Source organism: Xiphophorus maculatus, chromosome 18 (assembly GCF_002775205.1).
Source record: "Xiphophorus maculatus strain JP 163 A chromosome 18, X_maculatus-5.0-male, whole genome shotgun sequence".
Taxonomy (NCBI): Eukaryota; Metazoa; Chordata; class Actinopteri; order Cyprinodontiformes; family Poeciliidae; genus Xiphophorus; species Xiphophorus maculatus.
In genome coordinates this window covers 2,728,543-2,749,035 of record NC_036460.1, presented here as the reverse complement: position 1 = coordinate 2,749,035, position 20,493 = coordinate 2,728,543, and the positions used below count along the sequence as shown (strand labels likewise).

The following is a 20,493-nucleotide window of genomic DNA, read 5'->3' as shown; positions in this document are numbered from 1 at the left end:
GTCGATATTATCAGAGCTGGTCGACATTAGCACTTCATATCAGTCAACATCAACGATTACACTGACAAAAATGGTCTACTTTCTAGCGCAAAAATCTTATTACACTTGAAATAAGAAAAAACTAAATTACAAGTAACTTTTCAGCAAGATATAGGAGCTTGTTTTAATTCAATGATTCCTTAATATTGACTAAAAACTAGTCATTGGTTGATTATTTCAGTTATAAAAAAACACTTTTTTCAGGTTATAAGTGAAATGATCAGCCAGTGGGACTAGAAGTGGGTTGCTAGGTAACAGGCTGGGGTTGCTAGGTAACGGCTCAGTGGAATATTCTACCAGTTGAATTCAAACTTTTTATTAATATTAACTAATTATTTACCTAAAACAAGCGCCTGCATCTTGCAGAAAAGTTACTTGTGTCTTATTTCAAGCGTACTAAGTTATTTGCACAAGAAATTAAACCAAAAATACTTGGTAAAATTTAATTTTTTTGCAGTGTATTGATTAGTTTTTTGTTTTAAATATTTTAAATGCAGCCAAGCTGGTGGCGTGACCTTTCCTGTTTTATCCACAACTTTCACGTCATTCCGTTCGTTTTTATTTTTTTACTTTGTAAAAATAGTATATGATATAAAGAAAATAAGACATAAAGATAAAAACAGTTTAACTGCATTTTGCAAGACTGCTTCTGAAAAGAGAGAAATCTAGTAAATGTATTTGGTGGTGTACAATAATCAAACATGAAGAAAAATACAATAATATATTAATGTTTTGTACAGTATGACAGACATTTAGTTAATTTCATGAAAAAGGTGATTTTTATAAAAATAAAGGTATTTCCTGGTCTGTGGTGAGTATGAGGTATTTTTTAAGCAGATCGCGCAGTGACAATGTAGCTTAGCTCGGTGTTCAGTGAATATCCTATGAATTGACATATTCTGCAACGGAACCTAAATATTGTTCAAATTTAAAGTTAAAGCTTTATTAAATTTGAATGATGCGCTACCTCGATGTGGTGATGGTCCGTGGGAACGGGGACGAACTGCGGCAAACTCTTGCTGAACCACATGGTGATGTCTCGCTTCATGTTGATGGCAAACGGTTCGAATCCTTCCTGAAGGCCACAGATGGCAAAATATCTCAGGCTGCTGACGTTCTGACCGAGATTGATCCTGCCGACCTGAGACAGGCCGAGGGCGCACACTGGGATGAAACCTGCCGGGGGGAAAAACACAAAAATAAAGATCAGGAGACTACAAACAAGAAAGGAAGGAAAAAGGGCAGAAAGAAGGACACAAGGAAGAAAGGAAGGACACAAAATGGGAAAGAAGGGCACAAGAAAGGAAGGAAAGACACACAAAAAAGAAGTAAAGGACAGAGAATAGAAAAGAAGGAAGGAAGAAAGGAAAAAACAAAGAACAGAAAGAAGGTGGGAAGGAAAGGACTCAGAATAGGAAGGAAGCAAGAAAGAAATAAGTAAATAGAGAAAGAAATGAGAAAATATTGAATGAAATAAGGGAACAAGAAAGGTAACAATAAAGTAAGAAAAGAAGGAAGGATGAACCTCAGCAGATTTATTTGCAGAATCAGATGTGTGTTGATATTTGTTTTAGAAATACAATTTTCAGGCTGATTCTATAATTTAGGATCTATACCAGGGGAGGGCAATCCTGATCCTCGAGGTTCGGTGTCCTGCAAATCTTAGACGTCTCCCTGGTCCAACACGCTTGAATCCAGCAGCTGAATCACCTGCTAAGTGCAGTCAGGTTCTCCAGAATCCTGCTAATGACCTCATTATTGGACTCAGGTGTGTTGAAGTAGAGATACATCTAAAAGTTGCTGGAGACTTTTAGGCCCTCCAGGCCTGGAGTTGCCCACCCCTGATCTACATTATGAAGTGTGAATTTTAAGATATAAACAAAAACATTCTGTAATTTATTTATTTTTTATTTTTGACTGAAAACTGAAACAGCTGAGCAACATCCTGTAGGATTGATGACTCCTTACTTTGCCAGAATCTGAATCTTAATTTATTTTTTCCTGATTTATAAAATCACCTTCCCCAATTTCGATGTCTTTGAAAGCCATCTCTGAGCCGGAGTCGCTGATCAGCATTTCCCCGTTGAGCGTGAACATGATGTTCATCTCGTTCAGGTCGATCATGCAGCCGACGACGTCGCCGGACAGCCACTGCCGACCGAACGGCTCGTTACCGACGTGCCAACGCTGAGCCTGGAAAACATCAAAACTTTACAATAACAAACACCCGAAAATTCAGCAGCCATGTCTGTCTTTGTTATTACGGTCTGGGATTTATTTTTTTAATTACTTTAATTGAACTGTAGAAATCGTAAATACAAAAGGAAAAACATAAGAAAATCACTGTATATAAATAAAAAGTTCAATTCAAATGATGCAGGAAAAGATTTAACAACATATTAATGTGCACCTCCTATTTAAAAGTAACACTTTGAAGAGAAATTGTTTATAAAAAAGATAAAAAATATTCATTTTATTCCAATTGTATCAATGTGGTTTATTTCAGTGGATTGTGCATTACTTAAAGGCGACCTATTATGCAAAACTGACATTTTGCACATTTTAGTTCCTCCACTTGAGTCTCACCTGCTTCTAAAATGAGGCCAAGCATATAAAATATACATACAGTCGTTTTTTTGGCAATAAATTAAGCACTTTTTTTAGTCTGGAGCATTTAAAAAACCTTCGGAATGTAACGTAACAAATCAGCAGGCACTGCCCGTTACCTAGCAACCCCAACAGAACTTTGTCCGTCACCTGGCAACCCAAGCTGAGCTCCAGCAGTAGTTTATTTGGATTTAAAGTGACAAGAAGCCCTAAAACTGACCAGACTAAGAATGATTTTGTGCAAAATATGTAATTTACATGTTTTGTTTAGCCCATATCCCCACACATTTAAAGAAGCACAATAGCTTCTGTTTGTATGATTTTTATACTCTGATATGGATTTTTATACTCTGATATGGATTATCAGAGTATAAAAATACTCTGATAATATTTTTTTTTTTTTAAAGACAGTTTTAATCTGTCTTCAGATTAAACTGAAGACACAGACTGACCTTGTTGCCATTGAAGACGTAAGCCAGTTCATCGGCTCCAAGCTCAGTATCGGAGCGGACACAGGGACGGGCCCAGCCCACTCTCATCTCTCCGGTTGTTACGGCTTCAAACTCAAAGTACCACTTCCCTTGGGTGACGGCGTAGGACTTCTCGGCCCTGAAGATGCGGACCTTGTCCCCGCGCGTGTTCTCAAGGCCGTGGCCAGCTGCAGCATAAAAGCAAACAGGTGAGACATCCAAGGAAAATGAGAGATTCTTATTGAACCTTTACAACAACGCTGCTTAATCATTCAAGGCGCCATGTTGGACATTTTTAAGTGAGAATCCGGAGTATTGAACTGAGCGACTGAAATTGTTTTCCCAAGTTGTCTTTGCCAGTTTATTCATGGCTTCTTCTTGTTCGAGTCGAGCTAATTTGTCTGTGAATGTAACACACCTGGTTGGGGCTCATGGATGGAGGTATTTACAAAAGCTGGAAACGGTTAGCTTAAAAACAGAGCCATACTTCCTCCCTCCTGACGTGTTGATCAAATTACCGACTTTGCCTGAATTCACACCACATTTATATAATTTTGTCACAAAAGACGTTTCCCCTAAACACCGGAGGAGCCTTAAAAACGTACAGAGGACGAGATGCTAACTAGTTTTTTCCATACATGCGGCATTGTCTCCATGGTTACCAATGGTGTACCTTTTCCATAATGAGATATTTGATATCTTTCTAATCATATTTGCTCATTAAGCATATGAACATTAACCTTCTTACCTTGTAAAAAGTGTTCATTGCTAATTGCACCGAGGGCTGACAGTTATTATGATTGATGGCTGCAATCCATCTCCGATGCATCTTTCCTCATTAAAAGTTATAAAATAAAATTATAAGTTTTGCGCAGCACTGTTTGGCTATTTTTTAAAGTGAAATCAACTAAATAGAGGTGATATTAGGTTACAAATGTCTGTTTTTAGACTAGTTTTATTCAAAAGAACGCACTGGTTGTTTTGACGTCTGTCATGGCGGAGTGGGCGGCGTTTTGAAGAGCGTGACGTTACGTGCAAAGGGTCAATAACAAGATGAACCAACTTACTGCTCTCTTGATCTGGAGGCTCAATGTTGTAGCCGTAGCCAATGAGTGTGCGGACAGCGTTATTAACGCTGTCTCGGTTGGTTTTCTTCGTTCTCTCGTCCAGCAGGTTGTATGGTACCAAACGAGGGTTTCGCTTATTCACGATATCCTACAGGTTGTAGTGTAGGAATTTCATTGTGAAACTCTTGGTCTTGGAGTGTTTGAACATTAGAGCTAAAAGATTGGAAACAGTTTCACCTGCACAATGCTGTAGGTCCATCCTTGGCGTACCCGGTCCCTCGCCCAAACATTATGGCCATTTTCTGCCAACTTCTCCACAAGCTGATTCTGGTTCGGTGTGAGTTTGACGTGGTTGAGGTCGAGAGGTGCGGGTTTGTAGCCGTTGGTCATCACGTAGCTAATGGACAGAGAAACTCATGTTCAGGCCAACAGAACAGATTATCCAACAGTTTATACGCAAACAGACAGTGGAGGGCACCACTAGCTAAAATGCTAGCTCCGCTAACCCTAAAGCACTAATTATAAGCATTAGTTCTGCTAAGACTAAAGCGTTATACCAACATAGTATTAAGCAGATGCTAATGCTAAAGCTGAGCTCCTTTAAATCAAGGCTAAGACCCCACATGTTTACAGTTGCTTTTTAACTATAATAAATGGAAAAAATTTAATATTTGTTACTGGTTTCTTAATTACTGACTGTATCTTGTTTTCTTTTTGTGTTTTTATGACATAAAGCGCTATAAACTGCCTCATTACTGAAATGTGCTATACAGATATACTTGATTGATTGATTAAAATGCTAAATTCAACTGTTTTGATATCAACCATTTGTCAATGGCACAACATGTGGTATAACATCGGACACGGCTCTACACAGGGTCAAATCTGTTACTTTCTTTGGAACAGACCTTTCACTCATGCTTTCAGTTTTAAAGTTGTTTAGTATTGCTAACTCTGCTGCTAACTTTGGCTAAGTGACCATGATAGGGCTTTGGTTGGGAAGTTTACAAAACAGTACTTTTGAATTAACCCTGAAAACATAATTTAGAGGAAGCTAAGTGTGCTAAGTATTTTCAAAGTTAGCAAAAATGCTAAACAAAAAACTAGCTAAGTTATTAGCGTGTTAAAGGATTAGCAGGATTGTGCCCACCACTGCTAACAGAGATATGGATTTGATTCTGTACGTCTTGGGGAGCTTGATCTTCTTGAGGTTTTCTTCTGCTTTCTCATCCCCCATGCCAACATGGCAACCCAAAGCCAGTAGAGTCCTGTGGGAAAACATGAATTCAGAGGATTTATGGGGTACATAATTCCTGACTTGGACACAACCTGATCAGCAAACTTCAAACTCACTTGAGAGTCTCCCCTGACATCTGCAGGTTGTAGTTCTTCTCTGGTTCAGGAAGACTTTGGAAATCCACCAAACAAGGATGAAGTTTCTTGTTGTCATCCCTGAACTGTGGAGAAACACAAAATTATGGCACAAAGGTAGAAAACTACAGTTGGAAAGAATTCATGGATCGTTTTGTATGAATCTTGACTCATAAATCAGGGCTTTTATAGTGGTTTCATATTAAGCCAGATAAACAAAATATAACCTGACATGTTATTAACTGGATGTACATGTCAGTGTTTCAGGAAGTATTTAAATACTTAAAGGTGAGTGTTTAGTCCACTTTAACCAAACTACAGTTGGTTTGTCTAGAAAGTTCGGCTCGCTTGGGGAGGTGTGGATGCTAATCAAACTGATTCAGAACAAAAAGCAAACTCTGGTCCAGCTACAAACCTCGGCCTCAGTTCGGTTGAAGTGATCTTTAGTGTGGTTCGAATGCATGTGAACACCAAGCGGACCGCAGTCTGCTCCAAAACCAGGAAGTGAACTACATTCTGGGTCAATACAACCAAAACAAACAAGCTAGTCTAGCACTAGCTGGAGAAATGCCTCATAGTATTTTACCAAAGACAAAAGAGAAATCCTACAAATGCTAAAATCTGATGCAACTAAATTTGTCTTTACATTTTGTGCTGAGTGTCTTCTTCAGAGTTTTCTGTCTTGTTTCCTTCAATGGTTCTTGGTACAGCGCCCCCACAGGCGAGGAGGGAAACAGGTTTTTCAAAGAGTTTGGTTTGTTTGACTCAATGCGATGAGAAAGATAACCGCAGCAGCTACAAATGTAACAAATGTTGCAACTTTGTATTCCCTCACTTCTGGACTATCAGAAGTGAAAATATCCTTAGATACATCTTAAATGGAGAATGCTCCAAAAGCAGCAAGCGGACTACAGCTCAGAGCACTCTGGATAAATACAACAAAAACAAACGCGCTAGTTTAGCGCTAACGGGAGAAATGTGTCATGGTCTTTTACTGAAGACAAAAAAGAAATCCTTCAACCAATAAAATCTGACACAAGTTAATTTTGTTTACATTTTATGAAAAAGAAAGTTGTGCTCAGTGTCTTTTTGATGCAGCGCCCCCACAGGCGAGGAGGGGAACAGGTTTTTCAGTTAGTTTGAATCGTTTGACACATTGCAGAGAGAAAGAGGACCACACCAGCCGAAAATGTAACAAATGTTACAACTTTGGTCCATATTGGACCGAATCTACCGGACTATCAGGTGTGAGAACACTCTTACAGTGGCTGAGATTGTACTTACGCTGCCGTAGGTCCAGCCCTGCTCAATGCGAGTCACCGCCCAAAGTTCGTGGATGTTCTCTGCCAGCTTCTCTCTGATACGCTCCAGATGTGGTGGCAACACAATCTAAGCAGGAAATATGAAACTAGCAATCAGGCAACAGAAAACTGGTAAATGATGCTGTGTCCTGACCAAACAGTGGTACCTGCACCGTGTCCACTGGGCAGGGGGTGAATGAGGTGTGGGTGAGGGACAGCGTGGGACCCAGAAGGTTGCGCACACCGTCAAAGTCGTGCTTGTACTCCTTGATGGGTTCGATGCGCATCCTCTCTCTGGGCAGCAGGGCCTCGTAACACGGTGCGTAGCCTGGCGGCGGCATGAACTTAAAGTCTCCATGTCGACCGCCGAGAAGGAACCGAACTCTGAGGTCACACAAACAGAAGAAGGCCTCGTCTTTTTTAAACTGAGACATTAATAAAGACTCTTCTAGCTTGTTTAAAAGGGACAAAAAAACTACCAGCAATGATTCAAAACTAACATTTCTAATTACTGTGACCTTAAAGTAAAAGTGTAAAACATTACTAACAAATGTTGATGTGAATTTATCAGTATCTTTTCTGAAAATTTAAATTTTTCTGCATCAATCTCCAACCTCAAGTTGGAAAATCAAATTTGCTCCATTTTTGTATAGTGAATGCGGACCACATAAAATCACCCAGAAAGGCCACACATGGCCCCCGAACCGCACTTTGGACACCATTCTGTATCGCATAAAAGTCCAGTGAAATACAATGAAGTTTCAGGGTTTTCCTCGGTGTATTAAAAGCCTGGCAGGCTACCAGGCTAAGCATTGTTTATTTATTTTAGTTTCTTTGTAATCTCTGCTTTTGTTTAGGTATTAATCTTCCAGTCTTCGAATAAAACATAATTATCAAGTTATATTTTCAGATTTCCTGTTAACTTTAAACACTTTTTAACTCGAGAAACATGTCAGTTAATGACAGAAAATGTAAAGAACCTCTGCAGTTTTCTATGTAAATTCCAGTGAAGGAGAAAAATTGGATTAAATGAAACATTATCACTGCATTGACTCAAAATTTCCCCATTAAACTGTGAATTAGTTAGAGAAAATACATGTAATTTAACTCAAACAAACATCAGAGGATCATAAATCATTGATGATCTGAACTGACTTGACTCCAGCGGAGAAGCTGATGACCGGGAAGAAGAGACCGTCCACGTTGAAGTTCTCGAACATGCCCTGAACCGGATGGCCGTTGATGCGGAACGAGATACTGGGCACGCTCAGGTCCAGGCAGCAGCTGACGACGTCATCCGCCGCAAGAGTGTGAGCGCTGGGCGACGCCACCTGGCGGGCCACCGTACCTGGACGACACAGCAAAGGGTCAACGACACCTGCAGCAGCACCGGCGTTTATGAGTAAGTCACACCTGAGATAGTGATCAATGGTGATGTTTCTGTTTTTGTCATTTTTAAAATGAGTTTTTATGTTAATAACTGGACAGTTTTTAATTGTTTTTATTCCCGTAACTCTTAACGTTAAATAATGTTATTTTTAGTGTCAGGTAGTAACCAGTTACACTTACTGAATTACATTGAGTAACTTTTTTGAAAAAAAAAAAGTATTTTTAGGAGTAACTTTACCACAATGTACTTTGAGTAATTTTATTATTATTATTATTTTTTTTTTCTATTTGTTTTTTATCGCCCCACAAGGGGTCTTTTTGTGGGCTCTGGTGTCCCTTTTTCAAAGTAGGCTGACAGGAAAGTCAGAAGGAGAGGGGGGAAGACATGCGGTAAACGTCGTCGGATCCGGGAGTCGAACCCGCGACGGCCGCGTCGAGGCCACGTTGCCTCTGAATGTGGGTCGTGCTAACCCCTCCGCCACCAAGGCACGCCCTTGAGTAATTTTATTATCAAGCATTGCTACTCTTGAGTAAAATTTCTGGACCTTCTACCCAGGAATTTTAATGGATGAAAAACAAACATGTTTTAACCAAAAGTTCACCAGAAACAGACACTCACCTGCAATTTTTGTTAAAGTTTTAGAAGTTTTATATCGAAAGAAACTGAATTAGAAAATATTTATTTTGCCTGATTTTGTTATTTTTTTGTTACTTATATGAATTATTGCCATTTTGACCCTTAAAATAAAAAAAATTTCCACTTAACTTTATATTTTGGTCTGTCTGATGATGTAATTTTTAAATATTAAAATGATTGATAATTTGTTTGTAAATCAGTTTACTGTTTGTTTAGTTTTTCATTTGCTTAGGCCAGCTAGTTCTGTTCAAATAGTACTTGTTTTATTTAAAAATGACTTACTATTATTATTATTATGACCAGTGTTTGCTTGTCTTTTAAGTTTTTGAATATTAATTTGTTATTTGTCATTTATAGGCCAGATAAATTGTCCCAGAAGTTGTTGTGATAAATGATAATATTGTTGTTTTGAGACAATTTTCAAGCAATACAGTTGAAAGACAAAATTCTCAAATATCAATAAACTTTAAATTCTAATGAACGTTTAATGGAACTGAAAAACATTTTAAATATCCAGAATAAACAAATAAAATGAATTATGAAGGGTCTGTAAACAAAATTGCCCTTCAGAAAATTGCTAGTTGAGACCAAACCACCAGACTGGAGGCTTTGTTTGTCCAGTTTTTTGTAGAAAAAGAAAAATAATCATGCAAATTAAAATTATTGGGCTCATTTTAATTTGTCACACGATTAATTTATTTATTGCTTATTGCAACAGACTCTATACATGAGTTGAAATCTGTTTTGGGCAAAATTCATAATTTTTCTAAAACATCTTGTGACTTTATTTTAATAAATTAAGAATCCTTTTGAATTCATTCCGTCTGTGTAAATCCCTGACATTGTAATAAACAAAACAGGTAAAACAAACAAAACATCCTACCTGACCATAAATGCAGCCCATCGTAGCCGTAGGAGTAGAGGTCGTCTCCGACACCGTTTCCCCCCCAGGCTTCGCCTCCTCCAGGGTAGGGGCTGTAGCCCTCGGTCATGGCCCAGCCCACGCGCAGGTGTGTGGCCTGCGCCGTCACAAACGACTCCACGTAGTCCACAATCATCTCATAGTACCACTTCTTGTACTGCGTGGAGCCCTCACAGGTACCCAGGAAGATGTTTGGCCTCACGCTGAGACAGAAGCAACATTCACAGTTACTTAAGCTAGCATCTCTTCGAATTTTAGCTGATATTTTCCGGAGCTTTTCCAGAAAAATTTTTAATTTGATTTAAGCCTAAAATCACAGCTAACTCAACAGATGAATCCTGTCAACACATATCAAAACCAGTGGTGGGCAAACGTCCTCTAATGCGATAATGGCCGATCTAATTTTTTGTTTAGCGATTTTCCTAACTTTGAAAACAGTTAGCGAACTAGCTTCACCTACATTTTTCCAGGCAAATTTTAATGTGCTAATACCTATGTTAATTTTTAACTTAGCACTTTTGCTCATTTTAAAAATGTTTAACACACTTAGATTCTCCTAAATGTATTTTTCTGAGTAAATTTCAATGTGTTAATATCAAAGCTAAATTTTAGCTTAACGTTTTTCCTAACTTTGAAAAGGTTTAGAGAACTAGCTTAACCTTCATTTTTCCAGGCAAATTTTGCTAGTTTTGAAAATATTTCACACACCTAGCATGTCATAAATTAATTTTTCCAGGTAAATTCTAATGCACTAATTTTTAGTTTAGCTGTTGCCTAGCTTTGAAAACATTCACCACATTTAGCTTCTATTAAATTAATTTTACGCATCAATTCTTGACCGCTAATTTACTTGGGTGTTTAGTAAAGTTCCAGATCAATAAAGTTAAAAATCAGCGTTAAAGTTTTGGTTATTATGTTATTAAAAATCCTTCAGGAAGTCAAATGTTTATATTCATGCTCTTATTTTATGTTAACATTTCTTGTTCTCATGTTCTCTTTTTACCCCCAATAACTTTATTTCAAACAAGAAACATACAGGGACAAAATAAAACATGGTTAGTAGAGAACAAGATATAAACATCAATACAATACCTAAGGGCGTTATAGAGCGTGAAAGTTATAATGTCAAAATTAAAATGGTGCTGTAGAGTTGTAGTCTTTCAAGAGTGGATGAAGTTCGAATCGAAGTGAGCTCTTTAGCATTAGCTCCTGCTAACTACTATGTTGGTGTAGCGCTGCACGTTAGCATTAGCGGAACTAATGATTAGTGCTTTAGGGTTAGCGCTGCTAGCCTTTTAGGTAACTGTTCCAGCCACTATCTGAAACAAATTAGCACAAAAACATGTTTTTAAAAGGATTTGAGCCTCTTTACTACCATCAGCTGTGGGAAAGACACAATGTGATCACATTTCTGAGTGCTTCAGAGGCTTCATAAAAAATAAATGACAAAATAAATTAGCATTAGCATAATACGCCATTTTCAGACCTGGTGGCGTAGTTGACGATGTTGGTTTGCAGCAGGAGGTCTCGACCTGGCAGCAGGTTTTCTGTGATGAGGTTCTGGTTGGACCTCACAGCAACACCGTTACACACACACAGAGAGCGCAGGACATCCAGAACCTAAAGGAACAAATAGGTTAGAACACGTTAGAACCACCTCCAAGTTTTTAAGATCAAAAACAGAATTTAAAGCATGATTATATTCCACAGGCCAAATGCGGACCTTGTGGTTCCTTCCATGCTTGTCGAGCAGAGAGATGATGGACTTAATGTGGTTCTCCTGGATGATGTTCAGAACTTCTGGACTTTCAATCAGGACGCAGTACAGCACCTCCAGGATTCCTGAATGTAAACAATGGAGGATTTTAACATTCCTGTGAGGATATACCAAAAAAAAACTATACAGAAGAAGCCAGAAAATGTACAAAGAACATATCAGGAAGAAAACTACATGTAGTTTAACACATTAATTTTGATCATTTATTATATTCATTTTAATTAATCTCTTTTTTTTGGACATAGGAAGTTCTGGCTGGGACCTTATTTGCAGGTTTCCGGTACAACCGTAAATCTGACGCACAACAACATCCGCAAACATCAGTAATAGATGACAAAACTGCTTCTCTTGGCTCACTGGGGGTAAATTTTTGCTTGTAAAAACAACCTGATGGGACGCTGGAAAATACTATTGTTGTGTTAAAGTTGTGCTAAATGGAGTTAGCCTGTCAAGCCTAAAATAGCATCTCAATGCTAAAGTTGCTTTAGCTAACACAGATGTCCCTAATGCTAATGTTAGATAGATAAGATAGATAGATAAAATCTTTATTGTCATTGTCACAAGGACAGCGAAATTTAAAAGGTGCCATCAGTCAGTGCATATGCTTAAAAACAAAAAATTGTTAGCATCCACAATTGGCATTTCTGAAGAAGTTCTTGAAACACTGGAAAGCTGAATAATATTTAAATAATTAAAAACATTAAATAAGTTGTTTTTGAGCTCATATGTCTATTTATTCAATAATTTAGCAGCAAAAGGGGTTTTTGAATTAAAAATGTTGCTTATTTTGTTGCAATTAATTTAGATTTATTGAATATAGGCCCTGCAGTTAACTTGATTAAATATTTTTTAAATTCCTACCACTAACAAACATTAATGAATCTTTCCAGTAGCTTACCGGAGGAAGCCTCCAGACGATCCAGTTTGCTGACCAGCCAGTCCAGATTGTCACAGAACAACGCACAATTCGAACGATTCCCTCTGATAAGAGAAGCTGTGAGGTGGAAAAACAAAGAGTAATACTGATCATTTGTCTAACAGAGGTATTACTCTGTGTGAATTTCCAGAGTTTGAGGTTTCTTTCTTCACCCAGCAGTTCATAAAGGAGGTTGACGATCTCCTTCCAGGACTCGGCCGCCTCTTCGCCGGCAAATTCAGAAAAGTGAGCAGCGGTGTTGTAGACGTTCAGCCGGTCGATGCACTCCAACACTATGGTGATCATTCCCTAGAGTAAAACAAAAGTGATGTTTTTGTTGGGGATGTTTAGAAAAGGAAATATTGAGATAATTCAGAAGAGTCTGAAAATTTTAATTTGTTTAGTTCTGCAATATTTTGCCCAAATTCGTCCCTGCGGTGCCTTCCTTCCATCGAATTTTCCTACTGTTTACAGCGGCACACTAGTAGGTTTTTTGAAGGAATGTAACTGCAATGGTCTGAAAAGTTGACAAATATGGTGACAAAGTGGATTTAATGGGGGCCTATCAGGAAAAATCCACTTTTTCACATTTTTGTACTTTTATTTGGGTCACCACTGCTTCTAAAAACAGCTGAAGTATTTAAAAAATGTAAATAAAGCACCAGGTCGTTTTCTGGCAATAAGTTAATGTGTTTGGTATTTGGAAAATGAGCTGTTTCAAAAATCTCTTTATTAATAAGTTGCAAGCACGAGGCACTGCCCCGTTACCTAGCAACCCCACTTGAGCCCATTCTCGTTACCTAGCAACCAAAGCAGAACTCTAGAAAGCTGGCTGAAAAGTTACTTTTCTGTCATTTTTATCTTATTTCAAATGTACTGAGTTATTTTCACTAAAAGCTTTATCAGAAATACTTGATAAGATTTTGTGTTTTGGCAGTGTAAGAATGAAAAAATTTAATGAACATGTTTCGTACAGTCCGTAGCTCTATCCTAACTGACCTGTTGGCCACGCCCCTCAGTGTCTCTTGGCTCCGCCCACTTCGTAGTAATCTTTCTATATTTGCCAGGGGGCGGGGCTTTGCTTTCACACTGGGGTTAGTTGCCCTTTAAATGCGGTTCGGCTCCTACCTCCTCTTGGAAGAGGTTTTGCCGGTTGCGTAGCGAGCGCAGCTTGGTCTGCTTCTCCTCGTGCTCCAGTTCCTCCTCCGGTGGCCGGAAGTAGAAGATGAGATCCTGGAGGGAGAGGATGACTCCCTCCAGGGGAAGCGACACCGACCCTGGAGACTTGTTCTTCCCACTCAGAGAGTCCAATCCCCTGGAGGACAGCAAATAAAAGTCACATTTTACCCAAACTAAAGTCCCGTATCCTTCCGACTAGAGGAATAAATTTTTATTCCACATATTTGAGTTGTAGGACTTGTGAACGTACTTGATGAACTGCCTGAAGAGTCCTGTGGTGCTGTAAATCATCCGAGCAGCCTGAGACTCCTCGGTTTGGGAGCGGGACACAGTTAGAGCGTCATCCATGTGGCCTTCCTGATGCAGAATGACCTGAAAACACAGACAACACAATAATTTAGCAGCTAAAATTCTACGCTTCACTTTGTTTTGAACGTCCATTTGGGTCCCAACTGCTTCTAGAAACAGTCCATATACATGAAACAAAACCACCCAGACATTTTATGGGAATAAGTTAATAAGTAAACAAAACTGTTGCCAAACCTTCTGATTACTGAGTCATAACCATGAGGCACTTCCCCGTTACCTAGCAACCCCGGCCAGCCCAACGCCGGTTACCTAGCAACACAAATGGAATTCCAGCAAATTTGTTCCGTTGGTCTAACCGCTTTATGTGCTACTGGAAAAAAACACGCGTTTGACAATATATACATGTTTTTATCTGTAATTCAGTTCACAGTTTGGAAAACGTGTTACAATCAGATTTGCAGAATCTAAATATAGTGCCATAACGTCCCTCTATTCTTAAACGTTTTTAAATTTTGAGCCAGCCATCAAAACGTTGCTGGTCAGACATGCTGGACTAATTCTCACCCTTCTCTTCATGGTTCCTAGCCGAGCGGCCTTAGCGTCCAGGGCGGCGTACGTCAGCCACAGTCCTGTGGACACGTGCTGAACGAAACACATGGACTCGCCGTACTTTATCTCAGGAATTCCCATTCCCTCAACGTCCCGTTTCTGAGACACGTCCACCTTCTCCTGCTCAGGGACAGAAACTAACAATCAGAGCGGCCGGAGAGAAAACGACGGGGTGTGAAAGACGTCCAAAAAAAAACCCCAACTAAACCCGACCTTTGAGATACGAAAGCAGAATGCAGACATTTTGGTGTTTGACTTCTCCGGGTCCACCACCATCAGGACCTTGTCGTCATCCAGACAGAGGTACCGACCCGTGGTGATGTGACGAATACGGAAGGACACGCCCCATTTCATGTGGCTGCCGCTCCAACTGCAGACAGCAAACAGAAACCAGAACTTAACAATGTCAACAACAACATGCTGAGAGGCCTGATCGAATACATTCAGGAAGCGCTGACGTTGGTGCTTGAAAAATAATTTAAAAGATAGTACAACGGTGCAGTAATGTCGAAATTATAATCCCAAGATGATCTTTAACAAGGTTAAAAACATTTTTTTAAGTGTCTTCTACTGTGATGAAATCGATACAAACAGAAATACCAAGTATTTTTGGTTTAGTTTCTAGTGCAAATATCTTAGTTCACTTAAAATAAGAAAGAAGAACTTATTAGTAAATTTTCAGCAAGAAATAGGACCTTGTTTTAATTTAATAATTCTTCAATGTTAATGAATAAGTTCTAGTTAAAAATAAATCAATTCACTTATAACAAACATTTTTCCATTAAATAATCTACCAATAGAATTTGAACTTTTTCATCAATATTGAGGAATTAATATTGTCAGAAAATATTGTGTGATTTTGTACATGTTTGTATAAATATAAATATTTATATGTAACATAAATATAAATGCAAACTAATTTTGGCCAACAACTATCTAATATACATACAAAATACATACATAATATATATTCAACATATATGTATTTTGGATATATTTATACAAAATACATCATTTATACTGATTTGTAAAATCAGTATAAATATTTTTTATTCTAGTGTCTGTTCATAAAGTTAAAAAAGTTGTTTTGAAGTCACACATTTATTTAACCAAAATCCCCCCCAAAAAGAAAATCCCAAGAAAATTGTTTGTGATATTGTTATAAAGGTATTTAAATAAAATATATTGTGATATAAATTTTTTTGCCCACCGCTAATGTACCCTTGTCACAAATGAGCAGGATGCGTCACCAGGTCACACCTTCTCCACGTTTCACGTAAACTTAAGCAACCAATCATTGCAGAGATGCGATTCTCATGACGTCACCTGATTCTGAGCGGCTCCAGCCTCCACAGGGACCGAGCCTGACTGCACACTGCACCGCCTTCGTAGTGAGCCGTCCTGCAGCAGAGCGACCGCAGAAACGTTACACGCCGGGAGCGTCACACTTTACAACACCTCCAGGTTTCATTTCTGCTCACCTGCGTTTCTCCTCTCCTTCTTCTGGCGTAGGGATGGCCAGACACTCGTCCATGTGGCCGTGGAACAGCCTGAGGACGTGACCCCCCGTCAGATATCCTGGAAGAACCAACAAACAAACCAAAATTAGCCTGTTAGCTTTGAATCTGTTGTTCTGTCTAAAGAATCAGCTGACTATGAGTATGACTCAGCCTAACTAGTAAATTTGTTGTTCAATTCATAAATCCATGGTGTTCCCTTTAACAATGTTTATTAAAGATTATTTTTTTTGTTTTATATTTATTGATTTAAGGTACAGTGATCTTTAAAAATCAGTATAAATGTGCTCTTACACATTGCTATATTCAACACATTGCTGAATATAGCAACACAGAACCCTGATGAACTCCACATCAGTGTTTCCATCTGATGTATAAGAGAGTATAAACTTCTCAATCATAGCAATAAAACCCCAAACAGTTAACAAAATAACACTAATTACAGTGTAGCCCACATATTCATGGACTTTTCTGAAGAACATAACTCCAAATTTGGAGTTATTTCTCATATAACGTATCAAAGGGTGTTTTCAAACCTCATAGTCTGGTAGACTTGGGTTGATTTGGGACCAAATGTTTAAGTTTTAAACAAACATTTGTTAAGTTTTAAACTGCTGCAGTTTGCTTTCTCACTGCACTGCATCAAACAAACCAAACTATTTCAAAAACCTGTTCCCCTCCTCGCCTGCGGGGGTGCTGCACCAAGAACCACTGACATAAAAACCTCTCAAGAAGACATTTAACACAACTTCCTTCTTCACAAAATGTAAGCAAAAATGGACTAGGCTCAAATTTTAGCGGTTGTAGGATTTCACTTTTGTTTTTGGTAAAAATCTAAGACCCATTTCTCCCTCTAGCAATAGACACTTGTTTGGTTTGGTTGTATTTACCCAGAATGCCCTGCTCTATAATCCACTTCCTGCTTTTATACCGGTCTCTGGTCCCAGTTTGGCATTCACATATGGATTCGAACCACAGTTCACTTCAACCGAACTTAGATCTAGGTTTTAGAGTTCACTATTTTTGTCTGCATTAGAGCTTAATTGCGCATTTAATGGATTTTCTACTAGTGAACTGGAATTTGATTAAATTGGACTAAACATGGCTGGTGTGAATGCGCCCTAAGATATACAGTAAAGACATATTATTAGCAGGGTTTCCCCTTGTGCATTATAAGCCTGGCGGGCCACCAGGCTTTATTTGTGGCCCCACCAGTCTAAGCGTTATTTGCTTATTTATTATACACCAGTAAAAGATAGCAAAGACGGGTTTAGCGAAAGGGTTGGAAGCACAATGGCAACATATGTGAACATATTTTTATTCACCTGAGCTCCATAATCACAGCTTGTCTTTAGCGGTTTACATGCCAACAACTTCAGTGAATGACGTGACAAATCGCAGATCAAGGATAAAAAACTTTAATTAGGATGAAACAATTGGATTGCAAAAAAATTATATTTATTCTAACTGAATTTTTTAAAGTTTGTCTTGGTTAAAACTTAATAAAAACCTATAACACATAATGCAAATGTAACATTAACTCAAAGTAAATCTGTTTACTTCACTAATATTTATGTATTTTCTGTAAGAGAACTTTTAAGCATTTCAACCATAATTGAATCTTATTGGGAATTTATGTTATAGTCCATCACAAAACAGACAATTATTGTGAAGTTTAATCATTTTTTAACTCAAAAACACAGAAGACCGCATGATGATTTGCTGAGCTCTATCATCGGGTTTAGCAAGTTTTCTGGGAGAAACCCTGATTTGATTTACATATCGGTTTTTCATGCTACATCTCATTCTGCCAGACGTGTCGGAAAAATCTGAGTGACGGTTTTTACCCTCGGCTAATTCACATCCCGAGCTAATGGGGTTCATGTTCCACAGAGTTTGCATGAAGGAGGCGTCGACCATCAGATCTCCGCTGGCGTAGGACAGATGCTGAGGACACAGAAGGAGAATCAGTTTGGTGACGCAAAAGACGGAGACTAAAAATCTCAACGAGCCTCACCAGGTATCTCTCAGACGACACGCTGACAAGAATGAGGTCGTCACCCACCCTGACCTTTTCACCTTCTGACCTCTGTTTGGAGGCTGGATGAATTGTCCACCAACACGCCTCACCTGCAGAGAGAGCACGGTCCAACAGGTGATTGATGTGGGAACGTTTTGTCATAAAATATCTAGAAAACTGATTTAAATGCCATTTATAGTAATGTGTTACCAATGGAATCTTCTTGCAAGCCCACATCGAAGGCCAGCTTGTCAGTGAGGGAGCGAGACGTAGTCAAACAGCTCAGATACTGAAAAAAAACATTAGTTAGACCGGATCTGACGGAAACTTACACTATTAATCCCTGATTTTATATCCTACTGTACAAAAAATGTATTGTGTTTTTGCTGTCAATCAACTGTGAGATTATTAATTACAACACTGTGATTAGTGTAAATTTAGGTATGATGCTAATTAGATACTCTAGGCACCTAAGGAATAAAACTTTTCAATCTCAGTCCGTTTATTATTTTATGAATGTTACTGATGCTTAAATAAAAGTTGAAACTGAGTCAAAATGTTTTTGATCAACCATTGACTTGTCATTATTTTTGATTTGATGATAATTTATTCAGACAGACATTTCACCAACAAAACATAATAATAATAATAAAGACTTTCATGTTTCTAAGTGTAAATACAATACCTTACAATCAAATTTACATACTCAAATACATGTAAATACACCACTTATTCGGTGACTGTGAGTCTGAAAAGGAGTATGATTAACTTTAACTTATATAATCATAACCTCTTTTCCATTCATTAATTCATAGCATAAATAGTCTTCCTGTTTCCTGTATTATTCTGCTTTAAATACAAACTTCCTTTCCTGTTCCTAGCCCATTTTTTTGCTAAAAGAAATCAATATTAGAATCTGAATTTTAACAACTTTTCAACAATTTGTTTTCAACCCAGTGTTTCAAATATAGTAAAATACTAACACATTTACTTTTCAATTTACTGTCCTACAAGCTTTTTATCTCCATTTCACAATATAAAAAATATTCTATTAGGGTTTGTATTTATGTAATACTTATGTAATATCTAATATATTATAATCAAAATACATGCAAGTACATTAGTCCTAAAATATACATATTGTTTAATAACACTAGTATTACTTGTTGCCATTCCTTATTTGTCTCGTGTCGCTAAAAAGCTTCAAACTTAAAACTTTTCAGAATTTTTGTCACAGGTTGTGTTTTCTGCTAAATCAGTTGTAGAAGACGTTAGTCAGCCTAAATATTATTTTTACACAAACTGCTTCAGGGTTACAATTAACTGGGATTATTAGCAAAGTTCTACGTCTGTACACATGTAGTTCACCCTACGACCAATAGGTGGCATCAAAACACATCTAATATTATCCTTAGCACGAGAGGCAAATACGTCAACCAGCATTTGTTGTGTTCATAAACAATTTCAACTGTATTCGTAGCAAAACAAGTATGTAGCTAATTAGCATCACTCATCCATAAGAATAAGATTAAAGCCTCACCATGCCTGAGTGATGGTGTCTTAGAAGAATGGCGTGACCGTACAGTAAAGTGCGATGGCCTCCCCCCTGCGATGACTGAGTAGGAAAAAGACAGAAAAGAAAACATTGGTTTATTTTTAAAACACATTCAGGTTAAAAATCCGGCTGATTATCGAGAGTCTTGACTCTTCCTGGTTCTATCTTCTCTTCAGGTTTTCTACTGGATTTACGTTCCAGGAACTGAGATAGTCATGGAAGAAGGTTGATTTTATGCATGATGAACAAACCAAATTGAGGTTTTTACTGTTGGTCTTCACCATCACACTAATAGAGAAAATAATGTAAAATATAACGAGGTAAATCCTTTTGGGAACAGAGAAAGATTTGGCATTTTCCACCAGAATTACTGCTTTAAAACAAAACTTGAGAAAACAACATGAGTGGAATTTCAAAGCATGCAAACATAAGACAGAACAACAACAATGGGTTATCCTCTGTTTTTATTCCAGAGAGGATATCAAGATGTGAAAGATGAGGTTCAAAATAAAACCGTTAAAATCAGTCACCACAAACTTACTGTACATCAAACCCGTATTTCACACACTGTTTATTCTCAACATCCATCACAAACAGAACCACACAAAAAAAAAGTGGCAGTTGTGAATGGATAAAGTCAAATAACGATTTAGTTTAGCCAACAGGAGGACAAGAAACCTGGGGACAGCTATAATCCGACGGGATAAAATGGGGGCAGGTATGTAAAGTGGTAGCATGATACCATTAACCCCAGTTAGCATTAGCCCTGGTTTTGTTGGGACAGGTGGTGGCGTTGTGGGTGATATCC

The 20,493-nt window shown here is 38.1% G+C and overlaps 1 protein-coding gene across 8 annotated transcripts in view; it reads right to left on the bottom strand.

Annotated features, from left to right (window-relative positions):
• Positions 1 to 20,493, bottom strand: part of LOC102218820 (ryanodine receptor 1-like) — a 127,378-nt gene that overhangs the window by 80,421 nt on the left and 26,464 nt on the right. For all 8 annotated transcript variants that reach the window (XM_023351631.1, XM_023351626.1, XM_023351629.1 and 5 more), the window contains 25 exons: positions 19,671 to 19,745; positions 18,341 to 18,419; positions 18,128 to 18,240; positions 17,958 to 18,057; positions 16,075 to 16,171; positions 15,920 to 15,994; positions 14,807 to 14,963; positions 14,549 to 14,713; positions 13,926 to 14,047; positions 13,625 to 13,811; positions 12,670 to 12,805; positions 12,479 to 12,574; positions 11,527 to 11,645; positions 11,290 to 11,423; positions 9,765 to 10,006; positions 8,011 to 8,203; positions 7,023 to 7,239; positions 6,839 to 6,943; positions 5,537 to 5,640; positions 5,368 to 5,451; positions 4,421 to 4,580; positions 4,184 to 4,331; positions 3,099 to 3,304; positions 2,058 to 2,232; positions 1,007 to 1,215 (listed from right to left, as the gene is read on the bottom strand). In XM_023351631.1, the coding sequence (XP_023207399.1) occupies positions 1,007 to 1,215; positions 2,058 to 2,232; positions 3,099 to 3,304; positions 4,184 to 4,331; positions 4,421 to 4,580; positions 5,368 to 5,451; positions 5,537 to 5,640; positions 6,839 to 6,943; positions 7,023 to 7,239; positions 8,011 to 8,203; positions 9,765 to 10,006; positions 11,290 to 11,423; positions 11,527 to 11,645; positions 12,479 to 12,574; positions 12,670 to 12,805; positions 13,625 to 13,811; positions 13,926 to 14,047; positions 14,549 to 14,713; positions 14,807 to 14,963; positions 15,920 to 15,994; positions 16,075 to 16,171; positions 17,958 to 18,057; positions 18,128 to 18,240; positions 18,341 to 18,419; positions 19,671 to 19,745 (3,498 nt within the window). The remainder of the gene's footprint in view (positions 1 to 1,006; positions 1,216 to 2,057; positions 2,233 to 3,098; positions 3,305 to 4,183; positions 4,332 to 4,420; positions 4,581 to 5,367; positions 5,452 to 5,536; positions 5,641 to 6,838; positions 6,944 to 7,022; positions 7,240 to 8,010; positions 8,204 to 9,764; positions 10,007 to 11,289; positions 11,424 to 11,526; positions 11,646 to 12,478; positions 12,575 to 12,669; positions 12,806 to 13,624; positions 13,812 to 13,925; positions 14,048 to 14,548; positions 14,714 to 14,806; positions 14,964 to 15,919; positions 15,995 to 16,074; positions 16,172 to 17,957; positions 18,058 to 18,127; positions 18,241 to 18,340; positions 18,420 to 19,670; positions 19,746 to 20,493) is intronic.